The sequence below is a fragment of the Budorcas taxicolor genome, chromosome 1 (assembly GCF_023091745.1).
Source record: "Budorcas taxicolor isolate Tak-1 chromosome 1, Takin1.1, whole genome shotgun sequence".
Classification (NCBI taxonomy): Eukaryota; Metazoa; Chordata; class Mammalia; order Artiodactyla; family Bovidae; genus Budorcas; species Budorcas taxicolor.
Window position 1 is genome coordinate 123,582,345 of NC_068910.1, and position 23,173 is coordinate 123,605,517.

General features: G+C 46.6%; 1 protein-coding gene across 1 annotated transcript; it reads left to right on the forward strand.

The window, feature by feature from the left end:
• The first annotated feature begins 6,168 nt into the window (after nt 1–6,168).
• TIGIT (T cell immunoreceptor with Ig and ITIM domains) lies at nt 6,169–22,133 on the forward strand. The gene is made up of 4 exons (XM_052649821.1): nt 6,169–6,232; nt 7,465–7,794; nt 10,462–10,568; nt 21,903–22,133. The coding sequence occupies exons 1-4, from the start codon at nt 6,169–6,171 to the stop codon at nt 22,131–22,133; spliced, it is 732 nt and encodes a 243-aa protein (XP_052505781.1).
• The last annotated feature ends 1,040 nt before the right edge of the window (nt 22,134–23,173 follow it).

The following is a 23,173-nucleotide window of genomic DNA, read 5'->3' on the forward strand; positions in this document are numbered from 1 at the left end:
GATTCCTGACTGGGGAAGATCCTCTGGAGAAGGGACTGGCTACCTGCTCCAGTATCATGGGTTTCCCTAGTGGCTCAGACAGTAAGGAATCTGCCTGCAATGCAAGAGACCTGGGTTCGATCCCTGGGTTGGGAAGATCCCCTGGAGAAGGGCATGGCAACCCATTCCTGTATTCTTGCCTGGAGAATCCCCATGGACAGAGGAGCCTGGCAGGCTGCGTCCATGTAAAGAGCGGGACATGACTGAGTGACTAAGTACACGCACACACACATGGTTCCATTTGAAAATGTCTTTGGATAGCTGATACATTGGAGTAAAGATTTTTAGTATGGCTTTTGACCACTTCTTGCTAAATTTATTTCTGAGTATTTTATTTTTGCTGTTGTGAGATTTCTCTTCCAAAATATTTTCTAACTAGTTAATGATTGTATATAAGAAGACTACTTTTTAATTTATATTAATGCTATATCCTGCCAATTTAACAGAATTCTATTGTTTGTGATATTTCCCTCATTGAGTCTCTTGTTACGATAACATAACTAGACATAATTTTATATCCTTATTTGTAACTCTTACTCCTCTAATTGCTTCTTTTAATTGCATTTGCTAATACTTCTGATAGCTTGTTGACTAGTTGTGGCAATACTGAGTATCCTTGTCTTATTTCTGAATTTACTGAGAATACCTCTAGTGTTTTTCCTTCCAAAGAGATGTTGACTCTGGGGCTGGTGTGTGTGTAATTATGCTAAGAAAAAAAATTAATTTTTATTTTACTGACTGGTTTGTTTTTCCAGCCAGTCATAGGGATTGGATTTTCTTTTTAGTGTCAGGAAATGACCATATGTTTTTCCTATGTAGAACTTGTATTTAATATTAATATAAAAGGATTTCCTAGTATTTAATCATCCTTTTATGATTCACGTACATGTTTATTCACCCTGAAATAAACTCTAACTGGTGCTTACGTATTTTGTTTAATTTGCTATTGGCATCTCTGTGACATTTTTTATTTAGAATTTCCCCCACACTATTGGTAAGAGATTAAGATCTGATTTTCTTTTATTGTGAGCAATCTTAATCATTTTTATAACTTGAAATTCACTTCATAAAACAAAGTTGGAAGTGTTTCTTTATGTTTTATGTCTGTATATTTTAAGTAGCATTGGAATTATCCTCTTTTTACAGGTTTGTTATAGTTCCCCTGTGAAACAATCTTGCTCTGGCATTGTTTTGATGGTGGAGTGAGGATGCTTGACTGTTGAGATGTTCTTTGAACCACACACTCACATGTATTTCTATCGCAATCCTCCTTGTCCCGGATGCTGAGGCATGCAGGTAGTAGGAAGTAGGAAGTAAGTTTCCAGGGATAGAGGACATCTTTCCCGTGGGAGACAGGGCTAGGGGATGACTGATAAGAAAATCACATCCAGGATAGGGGAGGGTGGGAGGGGAGCAGTGTCCGTGGGTGGGAGGGCTGTGAGAGAGGCTACCGGAAAGGCCTAAGTTGAGGGCAGAAGATCAGCTGCTTCCTTCCAAGACTTTTCTTCTGATTGCATTCCAGCCTCTCCTGGGAGTCTCTGTCCTATTTTCACAGCTGGGAAGGCAAAGGGAATTTCCCATAATCCATGAACCTCCTTGGCAGCCTTTGTTGGGGAGGTCCTCAGGGTCACCTCACCCAAGGGGGCTTGGACAAACAACAGCAATCCCACTCCCGAGTTCCTCCTATTTGCATTTGCTCTGAGGCTGTTCCGCCCACAAACCTCGTGGCTCACAGAATTATTAAAGACCATGAGGTCAGAGATATTCCTTTCATGTTGAGTAAAATGACTTCGCGGTGGCAAAGGGTGGGTGGGGCTGAGGGGGAGGCAGGGCAGGCTCTTCTGGGTACCCGGGGTGGCTGTGTCCCCTTATCTCCCCAGTTTCTCAGCTCTCTGTAGACCCTGCAGCCACAGTACAGCCCACAGCAGGAGGCGCCGGCCTGTGAGGCAGAGAGTGGGAGCACTTGGCCGGGGAGGCCCCCGCCCCTGCAGCTGCTGGATGCTGCACTTGGTAAGAGGCTGGGGAGAGTGGGGAGAAGACACTCATGATACCCCTCAGGCTTCCGCACCCCTTCTGAGCCTGAAGGAAGACTCCGGAGAGTCTGAAGTTCAAAGACACAGCTGAGAGATGGGCCTGTGCCCCGAGAAAATCCTAGGCTGTGTTTCCTATGTATGAGACATGGCCTTGTGGAAAGTTGACCACTCTCAGCCCTGTGGGTACAGTGCTGTGACGCTTGCCAGGCCACGGGCTTCAACTGAAGTTGGGAAGTAGGCTGTGGGCTCAGGGGAGGCTTATAGGACAAAGGGAAGGCTGGGCTGTGAAAGCACTTGAAGGGCCTGGGAAGAGTTTTACCTTCCAGGCCAGGGCTTCTTCCTCCTTTACATACAAATGGAGTCCCTTCCCCAGTAGGTTCACCCACCCCACTGCCTCAAGGCTAACCACACCTGTCCAACCCATAACCCCAGAAGTGAGGGGGATAAAGTACTGTGGCTCCTTTTAGAGCTTTAAATGCAAATATGAGTTAGCACCCAGCTAACCACAGAGGAGCCTGGCAGGCTACAGTCCATAGGGTCACAAAGAGCCAGACATGACTGAAGCGACTTAGCACGCACACGACCACAGGGGTTCATGCTTTGCTGCAGGGACTGCCAACGGGCCCCAAAGGCTCAGGGTGGCTTGGGGAACTGTTAGTTCAGACCTGCTCCTTGTGGTTGTGGCGCTCGGCTCTGGCTGCAGCCAGTGACCTTTCCAGGAGTTGTCCCAGGAGGAGGCTTCAGAGGAATTTGGAAGGTTCCTTGGGGACACTCTTCCATCATTCACCTTCCTCCAAGGCCTTCTCAGGGTTTGACTGGTACAGCGGCTACTTTTCTGCAGTAACATTGTATCCTTTTATTTGATATCAGATGCCTAAGCCAGAATGAAGAGGTTTGTAGAACACTGGCTTTGCAGTCCAGAGACTAGGGTTTTACTCCTGGCAAAATTCTCTACTTAGTCAGGGCTATTCTTCTCTGATTTTCCTTTCACTTCCTCAGTTAATGTTTGCAGAAATACTATCATTGATTTAGTAATCTCTTCTGTGTTCAGCACTGTGCCGAATACCTTACCAGACATCAGTTCATCAAATCCTCACAATGACCCCATGAGTGGGGGTGAGGAGGGGCCACTACTTTTTTTGTTAACAGATGAGGAAGCTGAAGCTTCAGGAGGTTGAGCAATTTCACGACATCACCAAACCAGTATGAATTCTGGCCCCAGGTAGCTTTCATTCCATAGGGTGTTAGTCACCACCTTCAGGGGTGTTTAGAGCACCACTGATCAGAATAGAATTGCCTGTGTTCCTCTTTGGACTGATTGCTTAAAGAACAATTCTTTAACCTAGTTTAAGTTTCTTTGGATTTCTCATTGTATAGTCATTTTTCAGTATCCAGGGGGGTTGTTGGTTCCAGGAACCAAGCAGGTGCTCCAGTCTCTTACATAAAGTGGCATAGTATTTGCATATAGTCTAGGCATAGCCTCCCATATAATTTATACCATTTCTAGACTACTTATAATATTTAAATATTTAATAATATTTAATATAATTACTTATAATATTTAATATTTAATTACTTATAATATTTAATTGCTGCTGCTGCTAAGTCTCTTCAGTCGTGTCCGACTCTGTGTGACCCCATAGATGGCAGCCCACCAGGCTCCCTCGTCCCTGGGATTCTCCAGGCAAGAACACTGGAGTGAGTTCTCCAATGCATAAAAGTGAAAAGTGAAAGTGAATTTGCTCTGTTGTGTCCGGCTTGTAGTGACCCCATGGACTGCAGCCTACCAGGCTCCTCCGTCCATGGGATTTTCCAGGCAAGAGTACTGGAGTGGGGTGCCATTGCCATTAGGACTTCCCTGCTGGCTCAGACGGTAAAGCATCTGTCTACAATGCAGGAGACCCGGGTTCGATCCCTGGGTTGGGAAGATCCCCTGGAGAAGGAAATGGCAAGCCACTCTAGGACTATTGCCTGGAAAATCCCATGGACAGAGGAGCCTGGTAGGCTACAGTCCATGGAGTCGCAGAGTCGGACCCGACTGAGTGATTTCACTCACTCACTCTCCGATTTAATAGCATGTAAATGCTATGTGAACGGGGCTTCCCAGGTGGCTCTAGTAGTAAAGAACCCGCCTACCAATGCAGGAGATGCAAGAGACAGACACAGTTTCTCTCTCTGAGTCAGTGCGATCCCGTGGAGGAAGGCATGGCATCCCGGTACTCTTCCCTGAAAAATCCCATGGACAGAGGAGCCTGGTGGGCTACAGTCCATAGGGTCACAAAGAGTTGGACACGACTGATGTGACTTGGCACGCAAGCATACTATGTGGCTAGTTACAGATACAATATAAATGCTATGCAAAGAGTTGCCAGTAGGAGACAAGTTTGTTTTTCTGAAACTTTCCGGATCTGTGGTTGGTTGAATCTGTACATGTTGAACTCATAATTCCAGAAGGCCAGCTGCATAAGACAGGTCCTGCCTCTGTGGCTTCTACCAGCCCCCACTGTAGAAGCAATCTAAGTTTTTTATGGTCCAAATGCCAGAGTCCACTTCTCTCTGTGCCTTATTCCCGTCAGCTGCTCGCTGCTCTCCCACCCTTGGCTCTTCTGCCTTGGCAACCAGTTTTGAAAATGCCCCACTGGTTCAACCTCTGCACCCACATTAGGTCTTTAGCTGCAGCTCTGTAACTGTGGAGAGGCGGTGGAGGAGGTGTGTTGATGTGAGCCTTGAAGGACAGGTTGAATTGGGGTGAGCAGAAAGTACTTGGTGAGGCATGTGTTGTCTAAGGGGCTGGGGTGAGGGGGTGAGGTGTATGTTGTACATGGGTCATGGTGTAGACTTGGGAGTAGGCAGTACCCAGGGAGGGGAGGAAACTGGTTCGAGATCGGGCGTCCTGCAGGAGGAAAGGAGGACAGGAGTCTGGGCAGTGTGGGATGCTCAGGGTGCAGGCTGGAATGAGGGGCAAAGCACCAGGCTTCCAGTGTTCCCCCCTGGCGGAAGAGCATACTTTTAGGACATGTACCATGGGGCACGTCCAAGGCAGCAGTGGCGAGCCCGGAGGGCGGGTGAATGTTTAGCCTCCACCTCCTCTCCCCAGAGCGAGGCTTCACCAGAGAGCAAGCTTTGGCTGTGGACTGTCTGAGAGCAGGGGGCTGTGATTATCCACCCTCATATCTCCAGAGCCTAGTCTCGAGTCTGGTGCTTCGCAGGCACTCAGGGACTTTCACGTGAATGAACAGAGAGATGGGGGAGGGAAGCAGGAAGTAAGTGTGGGCCAACAGCAGGGCTTGATGATGTGCTGGGAGCTCCAGGCAAGCGTCAGCCACTCTCAATCCAGGGTCAGGCAACTGGGGCTCACCCTCTGCATCCCCAGTGGTTGTGGGGTCACCACTCATGAGAAAACTCACTCTTCTGGTCTCCTCTGATTCTATTGGGTCAGAGAGACTAAGCCCGAATTCAACAACATCTCAGTCCAAATAAATAAGAGCGAAGAAATAAGATTCAGGGAGAGGGAATCTTAGTTCTTTCCCTCACTCATGGGAGAGCTGCTCTGTTTGGTCAAGACTTTCGTCTTGTTTCTGAAGTAAATGGCTCTTGTTCCCATGATCATTAGATTCCAAACGCAGTTCTTGGCCTTTAAGTGCACAAACGTAAGTTTCTCTTCTCACCGCACACTCTTTAGTGGGAAGAAGTCGGGGCAACCCAGTGAACCCCATCAGGGACAGGTTCCCCAGAATCGTGGGCATTACACAGATGCTTTTGAGCTTGTTCGATAAAGGCTGATTTTTTAAAAAAGTACATTGAGACAGAACTTGAAAACTATAGGCTAATAGTAATCCCAAGACCAGTGTATCTCTAACCACAGTTTTGTTTATTTTTAAAGTGTTTCCTTCATGGTTTTTCTTGTGGCTTGCCCAGGGCAGTTTGTGCTCTTGTTGTGAGCTTTATCTGTCTTTGACATTGTTTTTGCTGAGCTTGGTTTTTCCGAGACCCTCTCTCTCCTCAGAGGCTCAGTTTCACCCCGCCATCAGCAGTCAGCCAGTTTCAGTGGCAGAAGGGGCCACAGCTGCTTCCTGTCAGCCCCCCGGGCAGAAGCATGCAGTGGCGTCTCCTCCTGATCTGGGCCCAGGTGCTGAAGCAGGCGCTCCTCCCCGCATCAGGTAAGATCTGAAGTCTAGCCCAGGACAGGACCGGGAGGGAGAGCAGGTGGGAAGAGGAGGCTGGAGCCAAGGCCTCATCCATCTGACGGAAGGAAATACAGTTTTCAGAGTCCTGTGTCCCCTCGTGGGAGAAAACACTGTCTCTGAGAAGGAGCTCCAGTTCTGTTTTCGGTGGTAGATGAAGGACTTGGGGTTGTGGGGTGCCTGCTTGGCTGACCCAAAAAAAGAAGCAGGAGGTGAGAAAGGGACTAAGGAGGAGGGATGATGGGTTTGCTGGGCGAAGTTCCCTCCTGCTCTATCCTCCTTTCTCTGTCCTTGAGGAAACTTCTAGAAAAACATAGTATGCTTTTTGTGGGTCAAAAACGTCATCATCACAGATTACAGATATTCTACTGCTATAGATTGATTTATGTTAAACTTATTTCCTTCTGTATTAAAAATCATAAATAAATGTGTCTGGGGGGCAGAAGTATTTAAAAACTGTTATAATTTTGTTTCCCTGTTGTTTTCTGAACCATCTGTGGGGGGCCATTGCTGAGTAGGGTAGTTTTGCCTGGGAGAAATATAGTTGCTTTCCAAGCTTCCTTTCCTTTAGATTTCGGGGCTTTTCTGAAAATTTTCCAGGCACCCCCAACTGCAGTCAATTGAAACAGCCAGGTCTTATTTCAAAGGATAATGGGCCCAGTGCAGAACTGGCTGCCGAAAAGATACAATCAGAAACAGAGGTGGTGGCCGACAAGGGCCTATATTCTAGGTAGAGAGATAAAGTAAGTGTGTGGAAAAAAATCAGTGAGCTCATCAGGAAATAATATTCCAGCAGAGGGTCCTGAGAGGGTGAAGCAGCTACACTGTATAGGAATTATGGTGTTTATGGGGGAAAGACAGGATGAACTGGAGAGACTGTCATTCCAAAATCCAGTTCTGGTATTTCCCTGGCGATCCCCTGGTTAAGACGTTGCCTTCCTGTGCAGGGGGCATGTGGGCTCAATCCCTAGATGAGGAACTAAGATCCCACATGCCTGGTGGCCAAAAAATCAAAATATAAAACAGAAGCAATATTGTAACAGATTCAATAAAGACTTTAAAAATGGTACACATTAAAAAAAAAATCTTAAAAAAAAAAACAAAGCAAACCACTGAAAACCAATTTTGGCCTCAAAGACTCCCTGGAATTTCTAGGGGAAGGTTCAAGACCAGCTGCTAAAAATGCACACTTCTTTCCCCCTCCCTAGGAGCTGTGACAGGCAGAATAGTAACAATGGGGAACATTTCTGCAGAGGAAGGTGGTTCTGTCACCTTACAATGTCACCTCTCCTCCACCACTGCCAAAGTGACCCAAGTCAACTGGAATCTGCAAGACCAAGTTGTGGCCGTCCATCATGCCAGCTTGGGGTGGCACATCGAGCCTGCCTTCAGGGAGCGAGTGGTGCCAGGCTCCAATCTGGGCCTCACCCTCCGGTCGCTGACCAGTAACGACACAGGACGGTACACCTGCATCTATCACACCTACCCCGACGGCATTTACAAAGGGGCGCTCTTTCTGCAAGTCCTGCGACACTCAGGTACGCCCTCTGGGGCCAGGTGGCTGAGGACCCTCATGCCCGATGATTGAAATACTGCAGAGCGGGACCTCCCAACCCTGGTTCACATTCACATCACCTGGGAGCTTTCAAATGGTACGGAAGCTGGCACCGCAGCCCAGACCAGTTCAGTCAGAGCCTCTAGGGGCAGAGCAGGGTGTGTTAGATTCTAGAAGCACTCCTGATGGTTTGAATAGTCAGTCATGACTGAGAACCACTATTTGGGTAAAAAAGCACATCTTATGTGTTTTTGTTAGGAAGACCAGCTGTTCAGGTCGTTTGAGAAGCGTGTACACGCTCAGTCATGTCCGACTCTTTATAACTCTATGGACTGTAGCCCAGCAGGCTCCTCTGTCCATGGGTTTTCTAGGTAAGAATACTGCAGTGGGTTGCCATTTCCTACTCCAGGGCTTCTTCCTGACCCAGGGATTGAACCCGAGTCTCCTGTGTCTCCTGCATTGGCGGGTGGATTCTTTACTGCTGCACTGCCTGGGAAGAACCCATTTGAGAAGGGATCACATTAATTACTTTAGCAGTGATCATGCCAATTAGATTTAGCCTCTCCATTTATAAGGGATTAGAGCTCAGTGTGTGCTAAGTGTAAATGTACAACAATTTACATTTCTGTGGTACTTGATGGTTTCCAAAATGCTCTCACCTTCATTATCCACCTGAACACTTAAACCTCTTTGGAGAGGGGAAATGACTATTCTAATGGCTGAGGGACACGATAGAAAAGTGATGATGGGCTCAGATGGCCTGGGTCCAAATCCTAGTGTTGCTGTGACCTCAGACTAGAGTGTTGGGCTTCTCTGTGCCTCTTTTTTCTCAACTGTGAAATGAGGAGATGTAAGACCTTATGAGGTATAAACATAGGACTGGATTACTGACTAAAAGAAATGCCCTTAGTATAGCACCTGGAATGTGGCAAGCATGAGGTCAGTGTTAGCTATTAATAGGATCCCCCAAACCCCATCTGACTGTAGGGTGGAGGAAGAAGCTGAGCCTGACCGTTGCTCAGAGTGGTACAGCTGATTTTAATACAGGTTTTCAGGTTCCACTCAACCACACCCTCAGCTGCTGTCTGCTGCCATCAGTGGTGTGGGAGTTTAAGTCTTATGAGTTAGCAAACTGTGTGTGTGTAAACTGAGGAAATAAAAGGTGGCCTGAAAGTTTCTTCTCAAGTGCTGCTTCCTGAGGGGCCCCGACATAGGCCCAAGTATCATGTGGGGAAGAGCCTCCATCCTTTGCTGGTTCTATGGATGGCCCTCTGCAGGCCCTCACACCCCCTCCAGCCTCCATCCTTTGCTGGTTCTGTGGACAGCTCTCTGTAGCTTTGCTCCTGCTCAGTCCTCTCTGCCTACCTGTGGCCAAGGCAGGAGACCAGGTCCTCAGGACAGGAGGAAAACAAGCTGGGCAATTTGGGCTCACCTCCCTGTCCTGGTACCTTGCAGGTAGCATGCGTGCTGTCCCATCCTAAGTGATGGCAGGCCTTAACCACCTTCCTGACATTCGGAGTCCTCTGTCAAAGGGAAGAGGGCTCAGCCTCTGCTACACCCCTCTCCCTCCAAGACTTCCCTGGACAGCTGGATTCTGCCCGAGGTCCTGGGAAGGAGGTGGGCATGGGAGGGGGCAGCCTGGAAGCTCGTGTGCCTATAGTCCAGCACACAGCCTAGCAGCTGTCTTGTTTCCCTCACACCCTCCTCGGGTCAAGTATCGTCTCTCCAAGCTCCCTGACTCTTCCTCCTTCTTGTTTACACTTTACATCTTGATGCAGATTCTCCTGTTCATGCTTTAACTCGTATCATGAGTATTCATTAGGTGTCTGCTAGGAGAAGGCAATGGCACCCCACTCCAGCACTCTTGCCTGGAAAATCCCATGGACAGAGGAGCCTGGTAGGCTGCAGTCCATGGGGTAGCTAAGAGTCGGACACGACTGAGCACCTTCACTTTCACTTTTCACTTTCATGCATTGGAGAAGGAAATGGCAACCCACTCCAATGTTCTTGCCTGGAGAATCCCAGGTACGGTGGAGCCTGGTGGGCTGCCATCTATGGGGTTGCACAGAGTCTGAAATGACTTAGCAGCAGCAGCAGCAGGTTCCAGGTGCTGGCAAAACAGCAAAAGGTAAAGTTCCAGAGCCTTACCCGCTCCAGGGTCTCATAGCCTAGTTGAGATGTGTTACAGGCTTAAGGTAAAAGCTTATATGCCTTTTTTCTTCTTTGTACTTTAATGTTAATTTTACTTTTTAATTAAACTTTTCAAAATATCAGATTGATTATAAACACAAAGTTTAATAAAAAGAAAGTATTCACTTTCTTTTCTTTTTTTTTTACTGAATGTTATTCGTTTCACTTTGTGACTATTACTGAAAGTGATTTTGTTGAACAGAAGGGAGTGTTAAAAATGGTCTGCTGTGGTGTCAAATGCGTGAGGCACAGTCCTGGAGGGATCAGTTATTCATTTTGTGATGGGCCTGGTAGATGCTCTGCTATCCAAAGAGCTGGGTTTGAAGACTCCAGTCCTGTGGTTTGAGACTAGCCTGGCCAATTCCTACCCCTGGTGCCCGGACACTGAGGTTTCCCTGGTTAATGGTTGCCCTTTGCTTCTGGCCTCTACCCACTCATCTTAGTTTTGTCTTCCCTCTAGTGGCTGAGTACAGCGCTGGGTTCCAGATCCCATTGCTTGGAGCCGCGGCCGCAGTGCTGGCGGTCATCTGCATAGCAGTCATCGCAGGGGCCACGCTGGCCAGAAAGGTAACGACTCTGGCTGCACCTCTCAGTCCTGGGCACCGCATCCCTACCACCCATCCTATCCCACCCCTGGTCCTTTCCTGTCCCCTTGCTGTCTAGATGTGACTCCCTGCCCCCACCCCCCACACTGCTCTCTCTGCCTTTTGCCGCAGTACTTTCTCTGCCTCTCAGTGGCGTTGCTTGTGCTCTTTAACCGCCCCTTTCCCTCGTCTAGGAGCTCTTGAAAGTTCGGATCTGTATCCTCCACATCATGCTGTCGCCTACAATTCCTGGCTTCTGCTTGGGCCTTAAGCTACTCCTCTGAGAGTCTGATTTATCTACTGTGAGCTTGATGCATCCTGGGCATCTGCTCTGTGCCAGGGGTTTTTGAACATTAGCTCCTTAATTTTAATCGCCAGTCACTAGTGCTGGTTACCTAGCACTTCTGCAGGATGAAAAATCAACACTCCAAAAATTTAGGGGCAAAAGGTGCATGGCAAGATCAGTAGGTTGTAAATCCTCCATTACATTTGCTTAAGAGGTCATGTGGCTGAGAGAGTATTGAATGGGAAATTGGAAATTTCTATTCTCAGCATGAAGTGTGTGGTGATAGGGTGGTTGTTTCATCTTCTGGGTCTCCAGTTCTTCATATGTGAAATAGGGATTATGATTCTACTTGCTCTATATCCCAGAATTGTGATAAACAGCTAGCATATTACACACGGAAGCTCTGTAAACAGTGAAGAAATATACTTTCTTTATATACTCATGTCTTTGTGTGGTAACTGGCAGCTACTGTTGTGTGCAAGTGTACTAAGTCATTTCAGTCGTGTCCGACTCTTTCCAGCCCTTGGACGGTAGGCCGCCAGGCTCCTCTGTCCGTGGGGTTCTCTCGGCAAGAATACTGGAGTGGGTTGCCATGCCCTCCTCCAGGAGATCTTCCTGGCCCAGGGATCAACCCAGGTCTCCTGCCTCTCCTGCATTGGCAGGTGGGTTCTTCATCACTAGTGCCAGCTGGGAAGCTCCTGATTTGGATGAAAAGAATTCCCACTCCTTTTTACCTGCCCTCTTGGGTATTTTAAGCCATCCAAGGTTGCCTTAATTTAAGTTACTAAACAAACATCTTGGAGAGTACAAGCCTGTGATTCTTAACAGTTTTCTACCTCATTCCAGATCCTCCTCCCCAGCCCGCCTTACTTTCCCTCCAACTCTGACTGTACTCAGTCAACAACTCAACTCTACAGCCTGCCTTATTCTCTGGGCTGGTACCTGGTGCTGTTATTCCTGATACATATGGGTTTACATCTACCACCTTATTCTCTTCATGTTTGTTTTGCCTGTTTACTTCCCTAATCTTTTTCTTGCTGCCTTTTGAATTAAGTATTTTTATTATTAAAAATATGTTTGGTAGTTATGCATTTTTCTTTTCTTTAGTAGTTACACTAGGGATTATAAAATAGACCTCTGATTTATTAAGTCTAATATGTAGTAGTACTTTTGTCATCTCTTGGATTTTGCAAGAACCTTAGAACACATTAACTCTTTTCTTACCTCCCCAGCTTATTGCTATTACTGTCATGGATTTTAGTTCTCTATCTTAACCACCCACCTGAAAATGATTATTGTCTTATGAGTCAATGTTTGTTTTCATTTACCTTTCTATTGCTCTTCACTTCTTCATGAATGTTCTTTCTTATAACTAGAATCATTTTCCTTCTGCCTAAAGAATATCCTTTAGTATTTCCTTTTGGGCAGGCATGCTAGCAGTGAATTATCTCACTTCTTGTTTGTCTGAAAATATCTTAATTTTCCTTAATTTAGAAGTGACCTATTTGTTTTTCTGGGTATAGAATTCTACGTTGGCAGTGATTTTCTTTCAACACATGGAAAATACTGCCCCATTGTCTCTGACGTCCCATATTTCTGTTGAGAAATTATATGGGAGTCTTATTTTTGTTCTGTGAAAGACAGTGTTTGTTTTTGTTTTCTTGTTCTTTAAAATTTGTCCTTCTCTTTGGTTTTCAGCAATTATACGGGGATATAATTGGATATAGTCATCTATGTATTTATTCTGTTTGAGGTTCAGAGTGCTTTTTGAATTTGTTACTTGATATCTTCCATCAGTTTTGTATCATTCTTGGCTGTTATTTCTTCATATATTAATTCTCTGTCCTTGCTTTCCTTTCCTTCTGGAATTCTAATCACGGGTGATATCTTCAACATTTTCACTTTTCCCCACATCCCTTACCCTCTTTTTGGAATTTCCCATCCACTTGTCCCATCAAATGTTTTCTTTGGATGTGCTTTCCAGTTTACTAAGTGTCTTCTTTGATGTATCTAATCTTCTGTTAAACCCATGCATTAAGTTTTAAATTTCTGTTATCATATTTTTCAGATCCACAACTTCTATTTTGCTCTTTGTTTGAATAGTTTACAGTGTGCCAAAAATTCCCTATCTTGTTTTTAATTCTTTGAAAATATTAATCATAGTTATTTTGAAATCTGTGCCTGATAATCCTATTAGTTGTGTTCTCTATGGTCTTCTAATAGTTTTTCTTTTTGCTTGTTTCTTGGACCTAGCTTATCTTCTTGACTGTTTATTTTTCATTGAGTGCTGTGCTTTCTACTTCCAGACCTGTGGCAATGATCTGAAGCTCTAGGTAATATCATCTTCCTCTAGAGAGGAGTCCTTTGGCTTCTGCCAGAGGACTAGTACGAAAGCATTGGCATTCCTGTCACTTTAATTAAATCAGTGGTGAGAGAATTGAAAGCTGGACCCAACTTTGCTACTTCCTTACTGGTAGAGGGTAGTCCTTTGGGATTCTAACTCAAAGCCTGTAGCGTTTGCCAAAGTCTCCGTCCTCAGTGATTTCTGAACTCAAAGTTTTGTCCCTCCAGCCAGAAACTCTGTGGAGCTTATCTGCTTCTTGGCCATGACTTTCAGGAAATTTCTCTAGAAGAAAATCTCCCTCAATGCTCATCTCTCTGGGCTTCCTACTCGTAGACTTTGCTCCCTAGCCCAAAATTTCTCACTGATTTGACAGATTTCAGATGACTACAAACAGACACTTATATTATTTAGCTTTTCTTGCTTTTCTCAATGGAAAGTTTGGTTCAAAGCAGCATAGGTAATCATTGTTCCACCTGCTATTGTAATGTTTTTCCACTTAGACCTCATGATAATTTACATTTAAAATAGCCTTAATACTGTATAAGTGTCTAGACTTTGTGTATATTTTCCTACTGTTAATTCTGCTTATGGAGTTACACTTTTGTGCATACTCATGCCTATCACCACTGACTAATCTTGAATTTTCAGTCTAATATCTTACATCTTAAATTCTTAGTTTGTGTAGATAAACCCACTTTGCTTTCTGTAACCTATCGTCAATACCAGGGTATTGATGTAACAGTAACATGTTCCATTTGACACACATTCTGTCTTCATTCAGATCTGAAAGGGAAGAAATCCCAGGAGCACTTACTCTAACCTTATTTTACTGAGAACAGATTGGAATGAGGATGGGGAAAGGACTTTGGTAGCAGAACCAAAGTCTTATTCCCCTCTAAGTGACAAATTGCCCAGGTCTCCCCCAGTCAGTGGTCTAATAGTGCTTCAGGCACCTGTTGGACTTCGCAGATTTGGTCCAGAGGAAGTGAAAGAGATTTTCCAAATGGTAGGAAAACTCATGTGATAGGTGAAAGTTACATAAAGTCTAATACTAGCATACGGTCCGCCAACTCGCCTGCAAAAATTTCTTGTCCTATGGTTCAAACCCTCACTTCCATGTTTATGAGGCAAACATTTAGATTGCTGACTGACTCGGTTCATAAGGATGTGGCCATTATTCCTTGTTGTTCAGCAGGCATCATGGAACAGAGTGCTGGGGATCCAGCAGTGGCTGAAATGTGGCTAGTGCTATTGGAGAAATCAATGACTTAATGACTTACAGTATTTTCATTTATGTCTTAGCTATTGCAGTAGATAGGTTTCGTAAATGAAACCTCGAGGGGAAAATGAATGCTAGAAAAGTGATGAACTAGAGGAAAGAGGTGAAGAGAACAACGGTTGATCCACGGGCTGGAAGGGAGTTGTTACGGTAGTTGGTGAGCAGATGTCCCCTGCTGTCACCGGTACTCTGCAGCTCGGGCACATGGAAATACGGAAGGTTCTTTACAAGCAGCAGAACACATTTTCCTGTTAATGATTAAGACTGGTTCATTCTCAGGCCAGTATTGCAGACAAGTTTGTAAAAGGGAAAGGGGAAGAGGTGAAGAGAGTCCAGTAGGTATTGAATTCTGTGGCTCCCCTTCTAAAGTGTTTTATTCACCAGCCCCCTCTTTGACCTGTCTGCTGCTTCCTGTCTAAATCAGTTCCTCTCTGCTTTTTCCTATGCTTTGGCTACGGCTTCTTGTCTTCTTTCTCTTATTGCTCAAATGTATTTTATCCTTGTAGTAGTTAAGGCCCAGCAGAGAAACATAGTACTCTTAAGCTGAGTAGTTTGAGGACAGTTTAATGAAAGGATTTACAAAGTATTGGAAAGCTTAGAGGGAAAGCATAAGGGGGCGTGTAGGAATGTATTGTTACCACCCTGAGATCTTTAGGGGAAAGGAGAGAGAATGATTACTGAAACCTGGAAGGAAGGGTGATGACTAGGCCCTGGAAAGAGAGAGCTGCATGGAGGGGACCACCTTGAGAAGTACTATAATCTTTGATTGAAGATCGCAGCCAGTCCAAGTCCAGTCTGCAGAGAGAATGCTGGGGAACATATGCCCTTGACCTCACTCTCCTTCCTGCCATTCTCCTACTGTTGCTTTGCATTGATTGAACCCAGACTCAAGCCAGAGAGCAAGAGAAATCACTGGGTTGGTGTGAATCCACTTGCAATGCGAGAGACCTGGGTTCAATCCCTGGGTTGGGAAGATCCCCTGGAGAGGGCATGGCAACCCACTCCAGTATTCCTGCCTGGAAAATCCCATGGGCAGGGGAGACTAGGGGGATATAGCCCGTGGGGTCGCAAAGAGTTGGACATGACTGAGCGCCTAAGCACAGCACAGCACGCACCTGTACTTCAGTCTCCTTAGGCACAGAAGGATGGAGAGTGACGCTGAGGGGTGAACAGACAGTATCCACACTGTTACTATTACAGATGTTGACTTGCCACGCTTCAATCTTCTCTCATGTATCCTTGAACTCCTGATTACACATTTAAGCAATACCCTTGTCAGCTGTCCGTCTGTATTTCTCCTGGGACCACTGGGCTTTATTAGCCACCTTAGTAGTGCTGTGGGCCAGGCTCCCTTGGCTGCCATTTCAGTAACTGCATCCACTTTGTTTCTTACATGCTGCCATCTGCCCCGATATTATTTGGGGATCTCCTCATCCCTGTCACTGCTGGGGACCCAGATCTATACATCATCGCCTACTTCAACCCCAGCATACAGAGGAGAGCTACCTCTGAGCCCCCGCAGTGATGCTGGTGGTTTCTTCATTAGCACATTCCTTTCCACCTTAGGAAAAGGGTGTCCTCTGGATCTTCTCCAGAAACATAAGCAGCTGTTGAGGTTTCAAAATTATTGTAGTTCAGAGATTGGCAAAGTTTCTTTGTAATGGGCCAGGATCTTTTAGCTTTTGTGGGCCTTCCAGTCTCTGCTGCACCAATTCAACAATGCCATCATACTGTGAGGGGACCACAGATAATATGTCAATGAATGAGTTGGCCATGTTTCAATAAATCTTTATTTATAAACACTGAAATTTAAATTTTATATAATTTTCTTGTTTAATAAAATATTATTCTTTTGAATTTTTTGAACTACTTAATGATATAAAATCCACTTTTAGCCCATGGGCAGTGCAAAAGCCTGTGGTGCCCCAGATTTGACCCATGGGCCTTAGTTTGCCAATTCCTGATTTGGTAAGTTGTATTGGGAAAAATGGGCTTTCCTCAAAGCTCAGTCAGTAAAGAATCTGCCTGTAACGCAGGAGACCTGCGTTAGATTCCTGGGTCGGGAAGATCCCCTGGAGAAGGAAATGGCAACCCACTCCAGTATTATTGCCTGGAGAATCCCATGGACAGAGGAGCCTGGCAGGCTACAGTTTATGGGGTTGCAAGAGTCAGACACGACTTAGCGGCTAAATCACCACTACCATTGGGAAAAACTCTGTCCTTTCCTCTTCTCTGCTCTTAGCAGTGCACAGAACACTTCTGCCACCAGAAGCCCGCACACTGACCAATTCTGCCACATTATCTGAACGCCCTATAAGCAAGCCAGTCCTGATGCTATCTACCTGTAGTGAACACCGGGTCCCAGCAGTTAGGGGCTCAGCCCTCCAAGACAGCCCTCACTGCAGATGCCAGTTGCAAGTCCCTGGCTGTCATCTGTGCCTCTGGCTGCCGCGGCTGCTGAGTCGCTTCCGTCGCGTCTGACTCTGTGCAGCCCCATGGGCTGTAGCCTGCTACGCTCCTTGTCCATGGGGATTCTCCAGCAAGAATACTGGAGTGTGTTTCCATGCATTCCTCCAGGAGATCTTCCCCACCCAGGAATCAAACCCAGGTCTTCCACATTGCAGGCAGATTCTTTACCATCTGAGCCACCAGGGAAGCCCGACTGGTTGTAATTGAGGTTCCCACAGTCCCCTCCTTGGGTCTGATAATTTGCTAAGATGGCTCACAGAACTCACGGGAACACTTACATGCCTCAGTTTATTATACAGTAAAGAATTTGATAAAGGATCGAGATGAGGAGCCAAATGAAAGAAATACATGGGATGGGGTCTCCAAAGGTCCCAGGCACAGGAGCTTCTGTCCTCATGGAGCTGGGTGTGCTGCCTTCCAGGCGTGTGGCTGTATTCAGCAACCCAGAAACTCTCCAGTCCCATACTGCTCGGGGTTTCATGGAGACTTCATCACACAGGCATGATCGGTTATTAACTCATTTTCCAGTCCGCTCCTCTCCCTGGAGAATAGGGGTAAGGACCAGAAGTTCCAAGCTTCTCCTCATGGCTTGGTCATTCTGGTGACCAGCCTCCACGTGAGGGCCCACCGAAAGTCACTTCACTGGGACAAAAGACACTCCTGCCATCCAGGATATTCCAAGGGATTTAGGAACTTTGTGTATGACATTCCTATCACTCGGGATATGTTAGGGTCAGGAACTGGGATTTAATGAAGACCAAATATTAACTGGGGGTAGAGACCAACATATGCTTCTTACTATTCCACACGGGTCTGTGATAGCAGTGTCTGGGGAGTGGGAACACTCGTCGGGTGAGGAGGCGATCCGAGCAGTATGCCAGCTGCATTTCCTTCAGACCCCGAGAGCCAGTAGGTTGCATTATTTAGGAGTCTGGGCTTTGAAATCAGACAGACCTAGGTTTTGGATCCTAGCTCTACCACTTGAGTAGCTCAGCCACCTAAATTTGCTGACCCTCAGTTTCTTCATCTGTAAAATGGGAATAATAATTATGGCACTGCCCTATTAGAGTTGTAGAAAAACTCAAGTCAAATAATTCAAGTAAGGCACCTGGCAGTTTTCCTGATATGGATTAATAACTGTTCTTTATTAAGTTCTTATAATTATAAAATTTATTTTCTATAGCACTTCATAATACCTGGTGCTCAATAGTTATAGTGCATAGACCGATGAGGACTAAATGAATGGATGTTATTTGATGACCAAATATTGGGAAAAGTGCCCCCAGGGGACCTTCTGTAAGGGAAAGGAGAGATGGGTGTGTCTAGCTCCAGGACAGTCACTGCTAACTGTCCTTATGTTCCCCAAGAAGACAGTGTGTGTCCCGCAAATCTCCATACTGCAATCTCATAGCTCCCTTTGGTCCTTTAGAACAACATCAGTACATTAATCCCAGACTTGTTTTCTATGCTGATTTTGTAGGGTTCCCAACACAGGATGGATGGAATGAAAACAGACCAGCTGAGAGACCCATCTCAGATAGATTTACATTTCCCAGAGGATTTTTGGGAGCCAAAATAGTCCTGTGATTTAAAGACAAGGGTAGGCAGGCTAAGAATGGGAAGGAGAATACATATACCATCAGGAAAAGTCACAATCAGCTCTTTGAGAACTGGGTATCAGTATTTTTTTAAATGGATAGAGTTGCATTAAGGGATATAGGACTCCTTTTAAGTACAGCATCACGTGACCTACAACAACCCTTTCCTTCACACCCACAGTAAGGTGCAGCCACTTCTACTGAAAAGGAGTGAATGAAACAGCCTGCAGGAGCCAGCTCCTCAAGGCCAGCAGTGTGACCCTGCTCCTAATTTGTGATATGTTTTTAAGGGCCCATTCAGGCAACCCACCCTTCTGTTCAGCCTCTCTGCATATGCTTGTATCCTGTTGAGCTTGACACTAGCCAGTGAAGATGGTGCTGATTCTTATTTTGAAGCAGTGAGGTAGACAGAATGAAATGTGGTTTGTGTTCATTGTTATTTTCCAAGCCTGTGTGCAGCTCTTTATAATTCTGTCATTTGGATCTATGGTGGGGCTGGGTGACCTGCTTTGGAGCAGCCTCTGTGCAAGCTGAGAGACTGTCACCTTTGCATGGTGTGCCATCAGGCATTTCTCCTGTCACCCCGCTTGTGCCTGCTGTTCTTTGATTTTTTTTGCCTCTAAGCATGACCCTCACCTGTGATACTGTCATGGGGATGTGATGGCTGATTTCACATCCTTGATTTTCCCAAACAGATTTCACTGTCCGTCCTCTTGTCTCATAAGTACATATGTACCTGTCTCACCATGAGTCTATATTTTGATTTGAAAAATCCTGTTCATTTAGATTTGGGGCTAGTGGGGTGGGCCAGGAGAGAGAGAGAGAGAGAGTGTTGTGTGTGTGTGAGTGTGTGTTTTAGTCCTAAGACATACAATAAGCATCTGTTATGGGCTCTGAGGTTACCAAGAAGAACACAGCACAGATCCTTCCCTCAGGAGAGCTCACAGTTGGGGTCTAAAGAGACAGAAGGGTAAACAATTATACACAGCATCAAAGGTGACAATGAAGAACACCCAGGACCACAGTGGAGCACACAGGAAGGATATAACTCTGCTGGAAGGATCAAGGATGTCTTCCTGAACAGTGTGCTGTAGAGCCGAGTCTGGAGGAAGGGGCAAACAACTTTTCAGGGAGCTGTGGGGAACGGACAGTAGAGGTAACATATACCCAATTGGAAAGGCAGGAAGCAGTGCCTAGCATTTGGAAACTGCAAGATGAGAGGCAGTTTGGCTAAGAAGAGCATGGCCCAGAGTCAGACAAACTCAAGTCAGAACTGAGATTTCACCTGTCTGAGCCTACCAGCTCACTCAAAAGCAGAAACTTCAATAGGTGGTTGCTGAGATGACATAAAGAAACTAGCCCACTTGGTGCTCATAGCAGATTTGCAATAAATGGTGCCTCTTTCGCACCCAGGCCCTATACTTGAACTTGGGGTGTTGGTTAGGGAAGCACTGCAGGAAATGAAGCTGGAAAGGCAAGTATGACCAGATCCCCAAAGGCATTTTGGGGTGCATTACTCAGTCTCCTGTGGGGCATATGGTGAAACTGGGGACTTTCTTCCCAGAACAATGCGCTTTACACAACGTTGTTAATACAGCTCAAGGGGTCTGAAGGCCACCTGTGGCATTTACAGGTGGCTAAGCACCTGCCCGGAGAAGGCGATGGCACCCCACTCCAGTACTCTTGCCTGGAAACTCCCATGGACAGAGGAGCCTGGTGGGCTGCAGTCCATGGGGTTGCTAGGAGTCAGGCACGACTGAGCGACTTCACTTTCAATTTTCACTTTCATGCATTGGAGAAAGAAATGGCAACCCGCTCCAGTGTCCTTGCCTGGAGAATCCCAGGGACGGGGGAGCCTGGCGGGCTGCCGTCTATGGGGTCACACAGAATCAGACACTATTGAGGCGACTTAGCAGCAGCAGCAGCAGCAGCAAGCACCTGCCCATAGACACTGGGGGCCATGATGAGTTTTAGGCAGAAGCATGGCAGGATCCAACTTCCATCTTTGAAGGATGGTGGCCGTATGGAAATTGGAGCAGAGGTTAGAGGGAATCTAGAGAGTGGTGAGTCTGGAAGTGCAGGTGAGAGATGAGACATGGAAGTGGATGCGAAAGAGGGGCTCAGTTTCAGAGCTGCTTTGGAATAAAATCAGATGGGATTTTATGGCCCACTGGAATTTTTAAAAAGTTATTTATTAGGCTCTGATATTTGTGTGCACGCTCATTCGTGTCCAGGTCCTTGCAACCCTATGGACTGTAGCCTGCCAGTTTCCTCTGTCCATGGGATTTTTCAGGCAAGAATCCTGGAGTATTGCCATTTCCTCCTCCAGGGGATCGTTGTGACCTAGGGATCAAACCCGCATCTCTTGCATTGGCAGGCAGATTCTTCTACCACTGAACCACCTGGGAAGTCCAAGCTCTGATATTTACTTATTTATGTTTTGGCCAACTGCACAGCATATAGGATCTTAATTCCCTATCCAGGGATGGAAATCAGCATCCCCTGCTTTGGAAGCACAGGAATCTTAAGCACGGGACTGCCAGGGAAGTCCTGGCCCATTGGAGTTTAGTAGTAGCCTCCAGATTTCTGGTCATCTGCTATCATAAATCAGGACCACTTGCTGCTTGCCAGTGGTGAGGGGTGAGGCTCCGGGTCAGCAGCTGGACCTCTGTGTCTGGAGCTCAGGGCAGAAGCCTGGGCTAGTTTGGATAGGGATGTGGGGATCCTCAGAGGACAGAGGGTGGGTGGAGATGTACATAAGGATGAATTGCTGAGCTGCTGTACAGTGGAAGAGAGAGTGTCGAGTGTGACAGACCAGAGGCAGAAGCCTGGAAGAACGTCTTTATCTGGAGAGATGAGGTGTAAGCAAAAAAAAAAGAAAGAAAGAAAAGGAAAAGAGCAGGCTCAGCTACGGAGGGAGGTGGGAGACTTCCTCAGGAGGAGGAGAAGAAGCAAGAGAGAGTGATGCCATGAGAGCAGCAAGGCAGAGAAGGGGAACATCTCAGAGGGAAGCAAGCGGCCAGCAGCGCCAGAGGCAGCCAGAGAGCGGGGAGAGAGGGGCTCGGAAGCTGCCTTCGGGCTCAGCCGACCGGAAGGAGAATGTGGGGGAGCCTGGAGCCTTTCAGTGGAGCAGCTGGGGCTGAAAGCTGGCTAAGACGGATCAGGAAATTAAGGGTTAAGGAACTAGTGTTGATAAGAACACAATGTGCGTGTGTGTAAGATATGACTACTGTAATAACAAAAACGATATTATTACTGGATCACGTTGGAGAGTCACTTTTGAATGATATCCCCACATATTCACTTTGTGGGTTTTTTGTTTGTTTGTTTGTTTTGGGAAGAAATCTCTCAGAATCCGTTCTGCGGAAGGTGACCTTGGGAGGGGGCCGTCTGAACCGGAGGCGTGCAGACCCAGGGTCGTGTCCTCCCCCGGCAGCTGTGTGCAGGCGGATGCCGGGCTGTGCAGTGACCAGGGCAGAGAGGACCAAGCTGAGGCCGAGCCGCACGAGTACTTCAACGTCCTGAGCTACAGAAGCCTGGCCAGCTTCAGCTTCCCCACTGAGACCGGTTAGCGCCCAGGCATCTTCCGGGAGACCCAGTCCAGTCTTTGTCATCACAGATGGTCGTATTGACATCTGCACGTCACAGCTCTGTGTGTATGAAAGTGTGTACGTCTGTGCATGTGTGTTCTGTCGAGTGAATGCATGTCAGCCTCCTCTGTGTCTATGTTTTTCCTCTACCAGCCCCTCCAGTTCCATGGTGCAGACCCTGGTGAGGAGCTTGTGTTTGATTACAAATGCAAAGTTAGAAAACGGAACAAAGACCTGAGCTGGTTTTGAAGCTGGTAGTGGGAGCAGATCCTGCGGCTGAGATCTGCATCCCCCCTGAAAGCGCTGGGCAGGGCTCAGGGCTACAGGGCTTTGTGGTGGGTGATGGTGGTGGGGTGACTGCAGAGACGCCTCATTTCATTTGTCACTGTCGTTTTCATCAACATTCACACACTGGAGGCATTTTAGGAATAAGGCATGCCACCAGCTTCTATGGGGCTTCTCAGATGGTGCTAATGGTAAAGAACCCACCTGCCAATACAAGAGATGTAAAAGACGTGGGTTCGATCCTTGGGTTGGGAAGATGCCCTGGAGGAGGGCACGGCAACACACTCCAGTATTCTTGCCTGGAGAATCCCCAGGGACAGAGGAGCCTGGCACACTACAGTCTACATGGTCCCAAAGAATTGAACACGTCTGAGTGACTTAGCACACATGCACCTGCTTCTGTGCAGAGCTTGGAGGATGACTAAGTGCAGACTCTTTCAGAGTCCTAGTCCTGTAAGAACTCACAGTTAAGTGAGGAGACAATACTTACATTAAAAGGTAGTGAGGAGATAAGGGTCTAAGACACAGGCCTTTGGGAAGAGATGTCAGTTCAGGGTGAGATGGTCAAGATAAGCTTTTCTGTGGGTAAGTGGCTTGGGAGGATGTGGGGAACAGTGAGGCTTGGCTGGGAGAGCAGTTTTGTCTAGGGAATCATAGATAGGAAGGTTGAGAGGTAAAATGCTCTACATAGAAGACCCTGGCACCAAGGGAGCAAGCAAGACTTCAGAGTTTATTTT